Consider the following 12,240-nt stretch of genomic DNA (forward strand, 5'->3'; position numbering starts at 1 on the left):
CCAGACCGAAATCTGCCTCTTTGTTGAGAAAAAGGAGGGGGGGGGGCCCCCTGCCCTGTCCAGGCCACGCCCCCTCACAGCTTAGCCCCGCCCATTTAGACAAAGCCCCATCTCTTAGCCCCACCCCTTTCTTCAAGCACCGCCCACTCTCTTAGTCCTGCCTCTTTTGTCAAGCACCGCCCCATCTTAGTACCGCCCCTTTCTTTAAGCCCCACCCCCACATTTTAGCCCCCCTTTTCTTCTAAGCCCCCCTTATCACTGTTTCAGCAAGCCCCGCCCTCTCCCATCTTAGCCACGCCCCTTTAAGCACCAGCCCATGGCTAAGCCCTGCCCCTTTCTTTAAACACCACCCCCACAACTTAACCCCGCCTCTTCCTTCAAGCCCCGCCCCCACCACATACGTCCAACCCGCTGCTGCATGTGGGTGACATCATGCATGTGGATGACATCACGGGGGCGGGGGTGTGACCCACGGGTGGGGGTCCCTGTGGGGCGGGGCAGTGGGGTGCGCGTTTGGGGGGGGTCCCAGGGCTGGGGGCGAGGCTTCCAGAAGGGGCGTGGCCCAACTAAAGGGCGTGGTCCCCCAGGGAGGGTGGCACAGAATTGGGCGTGTAGCTCCTCCAGGGGGTGTGGCTTGTGGCGGAGCTGTGGGGTTGTGGTCTGTCTGGGTGTGGCTCCTTGTGGGTGTGGCCTATGATGGAGGGGGTGTGGCTTATCCACAGCAAGTGCAGGAGCCCCCGGGGTCCCCCTGGTCACCCCCTCACCCTCCTCAGGTCCCATCAGAGTCCCATCCCGACCTCCAGCACCCATCAGGGTCCCATCCTGACCCCCAGCACCCATCAGGGTCCTGTCCCCCCCAGCACCCGCCTGTCCCTGCCCTGTCCCTCCCTCATGTCTGGTGCTGGCCATGAAGCCAGTGACCTCAGATTTGGACTCGTTTGGGCTGTGGGTGACATCTGTGTGGGGCCATGAGGGGCTGCAGGGCCATGGTCATGCTGGGGACAGGGACATGGCAGGGACATGGTGGGGACAAGGACACGCCAGGGACACGGGCATGGACATGCCAGTGACAGGGACACGCCAGGGACATGGGCATGGACATGGTGGGAACAAGGACATGCCAGGGACATGGGCATGGCAGGGACACGGGCGTGGACATGGTGGGGACAAGGACACACCAGGGACGTGGGCATGGACATGTGCTGGACAAAGATAGGGACCCACATTGGACATGGTCTTGGTCACACCAGGGACAAGGACATGGACATGTGCGGACAAGCACACAGAAGGGACAAGGACATGGACACACCAGGGACAAAAACACACCAGGGACAAGGGCAAGGACATGGACATATGGTGGATAAGGACACAGAAAGGACAAGGACATGGACAAGGACACGGACACACCAGGGCCATGGGACACACCAGGGCCAAGAACATGTCCCTTGGGACAAGGCCATGGACCCTCAAGGGACAAGGCCACGCCAGGGCCAGGGTTGGGGTCCTCCAGCTCCTGGGGGGAATATTTGGGGGGGGGGCCAAGAGCCATGTTGAGGGGACAAAAGGCAGGTGGGTCCCATCCCCAAGTCCCAGGAGGCCCCTGTGTCACCTCCTGCTGTGGCCTCCCAGTGGCAGCAGGGACACGGGCACCCACGGTGCTGACCCCTGAGGTGGTCCCACAGCAGCACCCTGGGGTGACCCTACAATAACAACCCCTCCCCTGAGGAACCCTACAAAAACACCCCCAGTGTGGTCCTGGGACCCCCCCAGAAGGTTCCAACAGTGACATCCCGGGGCCACCCGGCACCTCCTCCTGGGGTAACCCAGAGGTGACCCCCCCAAGGTGATGTCCCCACCATCGTCCCCACTCCCACCACAGCCCCCCCACCCCATACCTTGCCCCTCACAGCAACAGCCGGGCTCCTGGGGACACAGCCCCGTGTCCCATCCTGCTGTCCCATCCCAGTGTAACAGCCCAATGTCCCCATCCTGGTGTGCCATCTTGATGTCCCCATCTTAGGTTCCATCCCATCCTGGTCCCATCCTGGTGTCCCAGCCTGATGTCCTCATCCTGGTGTCACATTCCAGTGTCCCAGCCTGATGTCCCAAACCTGTTTTCCATCCTAGTGTGCCAACCCTGGTGTCTCATCCCAATGTCCCATCCCAATGTCCCCATCTCAAGCCCCACTCCAGTGTCCCAGATGTCCTAAACCCATTTCCCATCCTAATGTCCCCATCTTGGTGTCCCATCCAAGCGTCCCAGCCTGACATCCCAACATGGTGTCCCCATCCCATTGTCCCCTCCCACTCTTCCCATCTCAGGTCCCATCCAAGTGCCACATCATGCTGTGCCACTGTGTTGTCCCATCCCAGTGTAACAGCCCAATGTCCCCATCCCAGTGTGCCATCTTGATGTCCCCATCTTAGGATCCATCCCATCCTGGTGTCCCAGCCCGATGTCCTTATCCTGGTGTCCCATTCCAGTGTCCCAGCCCAATGTCCCAAACCTGTTTTCCATCCTAGTGTCCCCATCCCAGTGTCCCAGCCTGATGTCTCCATCCTGCTATCCCATCTCAATGTCCCCATCCTGATGCCCCATCCCAATGTCCCTATCCTGGTGTCCCACTCCAATGTCCCCATCCTCATGTCCCAGCCCAGTGCTCCATCCTGATGTCCCCATCCCAGGGCCCATCCGAGTGCCACAGCATGCTGTGCCACTATGTTGTTCCATCCCAATGTTCCCATTTCAGGTCTCATCCTGGTGCCCCATCCCAGTATCCCAGACCAATGTCCCAAACCCATTTCCCATCCCAGTGTCCCATCCTGACATCCCAATGTGGTGTCCCCATCCCCGTGTCCCACCCCACTGTCCCCATCTCAGGTCCTGTCCAAGTGCCACATCACGCTGTGCCACTATCCTGTCCCATCCCAGTGCCCCACACCGATACAGCCCAGCCCACTCCCACCACTGTCCCAGGGCCCCCCAAGGCTCCCAGTGCCCCCCTGGCTGTCCCCAGGGGTGGGGGGACACCCCGAGGCCCCCCCCAGACACCCCTCATAGCGTTGCATATTTTTATTGGATTGAAGTTACAGAGCTGGGAGGGGGGGCACGGGGCCGGGGCGGGGGGGGAATAAAAATAAAAAATAAATTAACCCGCGGCCCCCGCCCCCCCAAGGGGCACCAATCCTGCTCTGGGGCTGGGGCAGGGGGGGGCAGAGGGCACAGGACCCCCCCCAGCCTGTCCATCTGTCCTGGGGGGGCTGCGGGGGGTATGTACAGACTGACACCGTCCATCCATGCCAGGGTGAGGGGGGGGCTGCGTGGCACCATGCCCCCCCCTTCCTTGGTGGGCCCTGGCATGTTCCTTGTGCCCTTGGCACGGGCAGCAGCTGCCTGCCTGGGGAAGGGCCGGGGGGGGTCGTCCCGCTGCCCCCCCCCGGGCTCAGTCCTCGGTGATGCCCTTGGCCCGCAGCTCCTCCTGCACCCGGGCGAGGTACGTGGGGTCGGGGTACCCGAACCTTGGGGGGAGGGTGTCAAGTCAGTGTGGTGTGTCCCCCCACGGCTGGGGGCTCCCCCTTGGCAGCTTTCCCCCCAGCCGTGCCAGGTGTGATGCCCTCCCCCCCCTAACCTGTCCCTGGGGTGTCCCCCCCACCCCACAGCCACACCAAGGGTGACGCCCCCACCCCATAGGCTGTCCCCAGGGTGATGTCCTCTCCCCAGCCTGTCCCTGGGTGGCCCCCCACCCCACAGCCATGCCAGGGGTGATGCCCCCCACCCCATAACCTGTCCCTGGGGTGTCATCCCCCCCCCCCAGCCACACCAGGGGTGATGCCCCCCCTCCCAGCCTGTCCCTGGGGTGTGTCCCCCACCCCACAGCCACGCCAGTGGACATGTCCCCCCCACCCCACAGCCACACCAGGGTTGATGCCCCCCACCCACCCCCCCACAGCCTGTCCCTGGGGACACCCCCTTCACCCCAGGGGTGCCAGAAGAGCCGCCCTCACCCCACACCCCCATAGACTTTTTGGGGTGTGTGTGTCCCCGCTCCACGTACAGCTGGGGCCCGCCGGTGCAGTTGGTCTTGTGGTGGATGTCGTTCCAGGTGATGACGTTGGCACGGCCGGTGGTCATGGAGGTGCCGACGGTGAAGGTGAGGCGCTGGTCGAAGGCCTTGCGGAACAAACCCAGCACCTTGTTCCCCTCGGGGCAGTCGGGCAGGTACGCCACCCGCGTGGTGCCGGGGTACCGTACCCCCGGGTTGGGGTGCTCCACCTGTGGGGGGGGAACAGGTCACCCAGTAGGGTTTTGGGAGTACCCAAGGGTGCCAGGGGTACAAAGCTGGGTCAGGGGCACCCAGCAGGGTTTTGGGGACACCCAGGGGTGCCAGTGACACCCAGCAGGGTTTTGGGGATACCCAAAGGTGCCAGGGGTACAGAGCTGGGTCAGAGGCACCCAACAGAACTAGGTTGGGGGTACCCAGAAGGGTTTGGGGGGTACCCAAGGGTGCCGGGGGTACAGAGCTGGGTCAGGGGCACGCAAGGGGGCCAGGGGCACCCAACAACACTAGGTTGGGACACCCAGCAGGTTTTGGGGGGCACCCAAGGGTGCCAGTGACACTCAGCAGGGTTTTGGGGACACCCAAGGGTGCCAGGGGTACAGAGCTGGGTCAGGGGCACCCAGCAAGGTTCTTGGGGTGCCAGGGCTACAGAGTTGGGTCAGGGGCACCCAACAGAACTAGGCTGGGGGCACCCAGCAGGGTTTTGGGGTACCCAAGGGTACCAGAGGCACAGAGCTGGGTCAGGGGTACCCAGCAGGGTTTTGGGAGCACCCAGGGGTGCCAGTGACACCCAGAAGGGTTTAGGGGTACCCAAGGGCACCAGGGGCACAGAGCTGGGTCAGGGGCACCCAAGGGGGCCACGGGCACCCAATAAAACTAGGTTGGGGGTACCCAGCAGGGTTTGGGGGTACCCAGGGGTGCCAGCAGGGCACCCTGAGCACTCCGCAGGGTTCATGGGTCCCCAAGTGGACCAGGGGCACAGAACTAGGGTGGGGGGCACCCAGAAGGGTTCAGGGGTGCTAGGGGCACTGGGCTGGATTGGGGCACCTAGCAGGTTTGGGGGTGCCCAAAAGGGGCCAGGGGTGCAGAGCTGGGACAGGGCACCCAGCAGGGTTTTGGCGGGTACCCAGGGGTGCCAGGGGCACAGAACTGGGTTGGGGCACCCAGTTTGAGGGTGCTCAAAGGGGTCAGGGGCACAGAGGTGGGTCAGGGGCACTCAGCAGGGTTTGGGGGCACCCAGGGGTGCCAGTGACGCCCAGCAGGGTTTTGGAGGTACCCAAGGGTGCTAGGGGCACAGAGCTGGGTCAGGGACACCCAGCAGGGTTTTGGGGGTGTCCAAGGGTGCCAGGGGGACAGAGGTGGGTCAGGGACACCCAGGGGTGCCAATTTGGCTGAGAAGCACCCTGACGGCTGGGGACACCCAAATGCCAGCAGCACCCAGACCCTTCTGGCCCACCCAGGCTAGCCTGGTGAGGGAGTTTTGGGTGGGAGGTACCGGTGCCATCTTACCCCTTGGACGCCGGGCGGGAAGACGTACTGGATGATGATGGTGCCAAACTTCTCGTAGCCGGGGAGGAGGAGGCCGGCGTCCCGGGTGACCAGCATGCGCCCATTGGGGGGCTGGTTGCCCACCAGTTGCCCGTAGAAGCGCCCGCACATGGGGCAGGCCGTCTTCACCTGCAACGCCCGGGTGATGCAGTCCTCGCAGAAGGAATGCCGGCATTTCTCCAACGTCTTCATTTTCTGGATCTCCCCCAGGCAGATGGGACACTGCCGGTCGGGTTCCTCTTCCCTCGAACAACCGGCTACCGCCGACCCCCCACCACGGCTTCCCACCGGCCCCCGGCCCCCCAAACCGGTCCCGCCGGGTTCCAGGACAGTGACGCAGCCCACCAACTCGCCATGGCGTTGAGTTTTCTTCTTCAATTCTTTCTCCGTTTCCTTCAGTAATGCTTTCAGGGCTTTACGGGCCGGGCAGAGGCCCCCGGGGGGGCCAGGGGGGGGGACGCAGAGTTGCAGGACGTAGATGTCGGAGGTCTCGCCGTCCACCATGATGCTGACCTTGGTCTCTTCCTTCAGACGGGCCAGCTTGGCCGGGCTCTCCTTGGTCAAGAAGTCCCAAACCCGCTTGGAGACCGTCACCTTGTTCTTAGCGGCCCCCCCACAAGCCGCCATCCTGGAGAGGACGAACGACACTGCGGGAAGACGGGGGGGGGGGGGCCCAGGTGTCAGAGCCTGATGGAGGGCACCCAAGGGTGGTCCCGATGGGGCCAGGGTCTTCCCCATCCCTGGTGGGACCTGGTGGGGGGGATATTTGCCCACCCAAGGTGGCACCTTGAGGATTAACACTCCCCCCCCAAAGTCTGTGTGACACCCACGGGGGTGTCACAGCCCTGTGACCCCTGGGGGGTGGGAGTGAGGTTTGGGGTACCCCCTCACCCCACTGCCCCCCCCCCAGCAGGCACTCCCCATCCCGGGGGAGAAGCCAGGAGTGGGGGGCTGCCTGCGCTGCCTGAATGGGGGGGTCCCCCCACACCCTGTGGGAGTTCCCACACCCTGGGGGGGGTCCCCACATGCTGGGGGGGGTGTCACCCACCTGGGGAGCCCATGGGGGACAGCACGAGCCGGAGACGCCAGCGGATCAGCGGAGCCACGAGCCACAGGCTGGGGGGACATGGGGGGGGGGGGCGACGTTGTCACACGGGGGCTGCCAGCCCCCCCCCCCAGGCACAATTTGGGGCCCCCCTAACAAGGATCCTAACCCCCACCAGGACACGCTACAATAACAACAGCAGCGTAACCCACCCCTGCGCCCCCCCCCCCATGTCCCCAGGAGACCCTACAATAACAAACAGGCCCAGTGCCCACCTGGAGCAGTGGAGGGGGGGGGGGGTTACAAGCTCCTCGTTGCCCCCCCCCCCACTTTCCAGCCCCCCTTAAACCCCTTCAGCACCCCAGGATTGCGGGGGGGGGTGTTTACCCATCTCTCTATGGAGGGGGGGTCCCCACTGCTGGGGGGGGGGGGCTCCAAATGCTGCTGCCCCCCCCCCCGAGCTTCCCGGGGGGGCTCCACGCAGGGGACAGGGATCACAGCAGAGGTGGGGGGGGCAGGATGGGGACTAGCAATGGGGGGGGGGGGTGGTAGGATGGGGGGAGATCGCGGGGGGGGCAGGATGGGGCCCGGGGGTGCTGGACAGGCCCGGGGCGGGGGGAGCCGGTTGAGGCCCTGGAGGGACTCGGGGGGGGGGTGGATGAGGCCGAGGGGGGCAGGACAGGCCGTGGTGGGGGGGGGGGGGACACGGGATGGAGGCAGCGGCCAGACCCGGAGCAAGGGGCACCGCTGCGTCCCGTTACGGGGGGCCAGGATGGGGCCCGGTGCCGCGGGCAGGCCCGGGGAAGGCCGAGCCCGGCGGTACCGGTAACGGAGCAGGAAAGGGTCCCCGCGTCCCTTGCAACCTCCCCCCATTTCTCTCCCCGCCCCCCCCCGGACCCACCATTGCCGGGCGGCCGCAGCATGGCGGGGGCGGCGGCGGCCGGAGCGGGGCGGCGGCGGCGGCGGCGGCGGACCCTGCCCGGAGCCGCCGCGCGTCACGTGACCGCGCGGGGCGGGGCCGCCATGGCAACGGGGCGGGGGCCATGGCAACGGCGCGAGGCGCAAGTCCGCGAGAAGGAAGAAGGAGGGGGGAATGGAGCGGGGAGCCCGTCGCTATGGGAACTGCGCGTGATGGTGGGGGCGGAGCCAGAGGGCGGGGAGGGGTATGGGAAATGGGGCGGGGTTAGGAGTGTCGGGAACGGGGTACGGGCCTGAGATTGCGCGGGGGAGGGGGGTCCCGGTAACCGGGGGGGGCTTCCCGGTAATGGGGAGGAGCCGGAGAGTTCGAGGGGTCCCGGTAACGGGGCAGAGCCAGGTCCGGTTCAATAATTTATTTCTCAGGACACAGTTGGGGGGGTGGGGGGGATTGGGGGAAGCCCCCCGGTGTGGGGGGCCCCCAGTAGGTAATGGGGGGTAGGGTCTGGGGACAACCCTCAGGGACCACCTCGTATGGGGGGGGGGGGGGAATATCACCCCCCAGAGCCCACCCCCCCGGGGGGGGGGGGTGTCACACAAGGCCAGGGTCCTCCCCCCCATGGGAACTGGGGTCACCCTTAAGGGCTGCAGCAAAGGGGGGGGGGTGTCTGATGCCCCCCCCAGGCCCCACATGGGGGGGGGGGGGGGGGGCAAGGAATGGCCCCCCCAGCCTGGCTTAGAAGGGGGGGGCAGGGGCTGTACCCCCACCCCTAGGTCCTCTGCAGAAAAGGGGGTGCTGCCCCCTCTCAGAGGGGAATGAGGGGGGGTACCCCCTCAGCCTGGGGCAAGTAGTGTTTAATTCCTGCCCCCCGCATTGGGGGGGGGGCAGAAGAGTCCCAACTGCTTGGGGGGGTGGGGCAGGGCTGGACCCCCCCCGCCTCCCCTCAAATAAAGTTAAGGCACTTAAGTAGCAAAGCCCCCGCCTGCTGGGGTGGGGGAAGCTGCCGTGGGGGGGCCCCACACCTGAGGGGGGACTGGGGGGCCCGGAGTGGGGCTGTGCATGCCGGGGGGGGGGACAGCACACCCCGTGGGGGGGGGGGGGGTGCTCTTGGTCCGGGGGGGGCCCCCCTAGGCGAAAATGTTGGTGATGAAGTCGAGGAAGCGCTTGGCGTACTGCTCGGGGTGCACCGTAGAGATCTCTGCTCCTGCCTGGGGGGGCAAGGTGAGATCAGCACCCCTCCGGCCCCCCTCAAAGCCTCCCCCCCAGGACCAGCCCCCCCTCTCCACCCATGATGGGTGCCACCAACCCACCCCCCCGCCAAATCACCCCCCAACTCCCTGCTACAGGGCTGCCCCCCCGCAGTGTGTCCCCCCCCATCCCCTCCCTCTTCCACCCCATCAGGGCTCTAACCCCCCCCCCCCCAAAAAAATAAGAGGAGGGTGCCCCTGCCACCCCACCCAAACAATAATGGGGGGTTCCCTGCCAGCTCCCCCCCCCAATTTGGGGGTGTCCCCCCCTCACCCCGTGCTTGACGGTCTTGGCCGCGTGCGCTGCCTTCTTGCGGGCATCGTACTGGGTGAGGACGTCGATCAGGCCCATGAAGTACACCTCCCGTCGGGGGGCAGCTGGGGGGGGGAGAATGACATGGCGCGGGGGGGGGTCAGGTCATGGGGTGTCCCCCCACCCCCAAAACAACCCCCCACCCCCCACCAGGCTCACCCTCGGCTCCACGGAGGGCGTAGACGTCGACGTAGGGGTCGAAGTCGCCGGGGCCGAGGGGGCGGTGGGAGTTGAGGTAGCTGCCGATGCCCTCAGGGGAGGTCCCGTAGGAGCCCCCCCACACTGTAGCCCCCCCCTCGTCACCCCCCCCGCTCTCTTCTTCCTCCACCTCCTCCTCCTCTTCCTGCTCTGCCCGCCCCACCTCGTGGATGCCCAGCAGCAGGCTGTAGTCCATGATCTTCAGCTGCACCAGGAACTGGGGAAGGTGGGGGGGGGCAACCAAGAAGTTATTTGGGGTGAGGGGGGACCCACGCTGTTGGGGGGGGCACTCTGATGGCCCCGGGGGGGTACACCACCCCCCCATCATGGCTGCCAAGGGGGGTTTAGCCCCCCAACTCACCCACCTCCACATCCCTCTTGAGCTTCTCCATGAAGTCCTTCTGGTCCTCCTCACCCACGTAGACCTTCTCGTTCTTGTTCAAGAAGTCCATGTCCTTCAGGGTGGGCAGGTCCTTGCCCTGCGGCGGGGGGGGGGGGGGGGGCACATGTGGGGCAGTCACGCCCAAAAAGTCAAGCTGGGAAGGGGGGGGCAGCCAGGGGGTCCCCAGGGATGAAGGGGACTCCCCCAAGCAGGGGATGTGCCCATGGCAGTCAAGGGGCTCAGATCTCCTGCGCCAGGCCTTTGTTAGGGTAATGAGCCATCATTGCGGGGGGCAGGTAATGAGCTATAGTTATTAGGGGAGGTTAATGAGACCTAGAGCAGGGGGGCTCAAGACTTGAGGGGGGGGTCACAGTATCACACCCCACCCTGGTACCTTCTCCTTGTCGCTGGCCTCTCGGGACACGAGGGAGCCCTGAAGGGGGGGGGGGGGGGGGAAACAGAGGCGATGTGAGGCAATGAAGGGGTCCGTCGTCCCCCCTCTGGCAACAGGGGGGTGCCGGGGCAGGGCATTACCTTCAGGTCGTATTTTCTGTGGACGGGGAGGCGGTGACTGAACATGTTCCTCATGACGAGGAGGTAGGTCTCCTCACTGTCCACGCTCACCCGGTACATCCCCAGGAAGCGAGGCAGCAGCGTGCTGCCGTGACACTGCACCACGTACTGGGGGGGACACGACAGTGACACGCCAGAACACACGGTGACGCTCCCCCCTTGCCCCATTTAACCCCCCCCCCTCACCTCGCCGTACCTGGTGGTAGTGGGACAGGAGACCGTGGACGTCGGCCACATCCTCGCTCGATAGCTCCTTCACCACCAGCGTCCGGTCGGAGGAGAGCAGGAACCGCCGGTCGCTGCCCTCCCAGTGCGGGGGGCTCCGTGTCAGCGACACCTTTTTTTTTGGAGGGGGAAGACACAGACAACGCAAAGAGGGTGAGAGACGTCAAGCTGGGGATGTGGGGGGAGCTCCCCAAAATGGGACATACCCCCCCCACACGCACACCGGGGTCTCAGCCCACCTGGTAGTCCTGGTCATCAATGCCGAAGCGCTCGCGGAGGTTGCGGAAGACCTGGGGACAGTACTCCTTGAACTTGAAGTGGCTGGGCAGGTTCTCCCTAGGGATTTTGGCGGGGGGGGTGTCAGGGAACATGAGATATGCCCCCCCCCCACTCGTGTCCGTGTCGTGTGTGTCCCCCCACCAGCTCACCGGTTGAAGAGGTGGTTGTTGACCTTGATTTTGGAGCTGGCTTTGAAGTCGTCGGGCAGCAGCATGACGGGCAGCGGGACCTGGCTCAGCTCGCTAATCTGCGGCGGGGAAGGGGGGGGGGGTGTCGGGTTGGGCCCCCCCCCCCCCGAGTCACCCACCGGGTCAGAGCAGCGACACCCGGGGCCCGTTAACCGACACCCCCCTCCCCGCCCCTTAGGGGTACCCCCCAACCGGGGAGGGAGGTGTTAACGGCCCCCCATTGTCCCTGCGGGGCGAAGGGGAAGGGGGCCGGGGTCCCGGGGGTAAGACGGGGGTCCCGGTCCTGCCCTGGGAAGGCCGGTGCCCGGTTCCCGGTTGCCGGCCCCACCTGGTGGTTGACGCCCCAGGCCAGCACGGCCAGCAGCGGGTCGGCGGCCCGCGGCACCTTCACCCGCTGCGGCACGAACCGCTTCTGCTTCTTCTTGGTCTTGGTACGCGGCGCCGCCGGCCCGGTCGCTGCCGCAGCCGCCGCCATGGCCGCCGCTTCCGCCCGCCCCCACCGCCCGCTTCCGCCCGCCCCTCAGCGGCGCCGGAAGCCGGAAGCTGCCCGCCGGAAGTCGACTGGGGTGGGGGTAGCCCCCGCGCATGCGCCCCTCCCTCCTCCATAGGGGACGGGTGGGTGGGTGGTCTCTATAGGGGAGGGGGGCGATCCCTATAGGGGGCGTGTGATCCCTATAGGGGATGTGTGAGGGGATCCATATAGGGAATGTGTGTGTGATCCCTATAGGGGATGGGTGGGTGGGTGGTGTCTATAGGGGACGTGGGGGGCGATCCCTGTAGGGGACGTGTGATCCATATAGGGGATGTGTATAGGATCCCTACAGGGGACGAGTGGGATCCCTATAGGGGACGGGTGGGTGGGTGATCTCTATAGGGAATCTGTGTGTGATCCCTATAGGGGACCTGTGTGGGATCCCTATACGGAACATGTGGGATCCCTATAGGGGATGTGTGTGTGTGCTCCATATAGGGATGTGTGGGATACCTATAGGGGACATGTGGGATGCCTATAGGGGATCTTTGGGGGGGGGGATCCCTATAGGAGATGTGTACTACCTATAGGGAATGAGTGGGGAATCTTTACAGGGGACATGTGGGATCTCTATAGGGGATGTGTGGGTGTGATCCCTGTAGGGAACATGTGGGATGCTATAGGGAATGTGTGGGACCGCTATGGGGACCTGTGTGTGTGTGATCTATATAAGAGATATGTGGGCTACCTATAGGAGACATGTGGGATGCCTATAGGGGATCTGTGTGTGTGTGTG

The 12,240-nt window shown here is 65.3% G+C and overlaps 2 protein-coding genes across 3 annotated transcripts; both read right to left on the minus strand.

Annotated features, from left to right (window-relative positions):
* Nucleotides 1–3,055: 3,055 nt before the first annotated feature.
* DTX3 (deltex E3 ubiquitin ligase 3) lies at nt 3,056–7,681 on the minus strand. The gene is made up of 5 exons (XM_069806121.1): nt 7,553–7,681; nt 6,655–6,722; nt 5,568–6,253; nt 4,056–4,273; nt 3,056–3,519 (listed from the first exon to the last, which is right to left on the minus strand). The coding sequence occupies exons 2-5, from the start codon at nt 6,665–6,667 to the stop codon at nt 3,444–3,446; spliced, it is 993 nt and encodes a 330-aa protein (XP_069662222.1). The 5' UTR covers nt 6,668–6,722; nt 7,553–7,681; the 3' UTR covers nt 3,056–3,443.
* Nucleotides 7,682–8,056: 375 nt separating this feature from the next.
* Nucleotides 8,057–11,472, minus strand: PIP4K2C (phosphatidylinositol-5-phosphate 4-kinase type 2 gamma). Of its 2 annotated transcripts, none has more exons than XM_069806123.1 (10): nt 11,301–11,472; nt 10,934–11,031; nt 10,745–10,841; nt 10,477–10,617; nt 10,242–10,388; nt 10,102–10,140; nt 9,691–9,804; nt 9,287–9,542; nt 9,089–9,192; nt 8,057–8,775 (listed from the first exon to the last, which is right to left on the minus strand). In XM_069806123.1, exons 1-10 carry the CDS (start codon nt 11,445–11,447, stop codon nt 8,695–8,697), a joined length of 1,224 nt encoding a protein of 407 aa, XP_069662224.1. In that variant the 5' UTR covers nt 11,448–11,472; the 3' UTR covers nt 8,057–8,694. The 2 variants fall into 2 exon arrangements, with proteins under 2 accessions (XP_069662224.1, XP_069662225.1); XM_069806124.1 differs by having other exon boundaries at nt 11,380–11,471.
* Nucleotides 11,473–12,240: the final 768 nt, after the last annotated feature.

The sequence above is a fragment of the Haliaeetus albicilla genome, chromosome 18 (assembly GCF_947461875.1).
Source record: "Haliaeetus albicilla chromosome 18, bHalAlb1.1, whole genome shotgun sequence".
NCBI classification, from domain to species: domain Eukaryota; kingdom Metazoa; phylum Chordata; class Aves; order Accipitriformes; family Accipitridae; genus Haliaeetus; species Haliaeetus albicilla.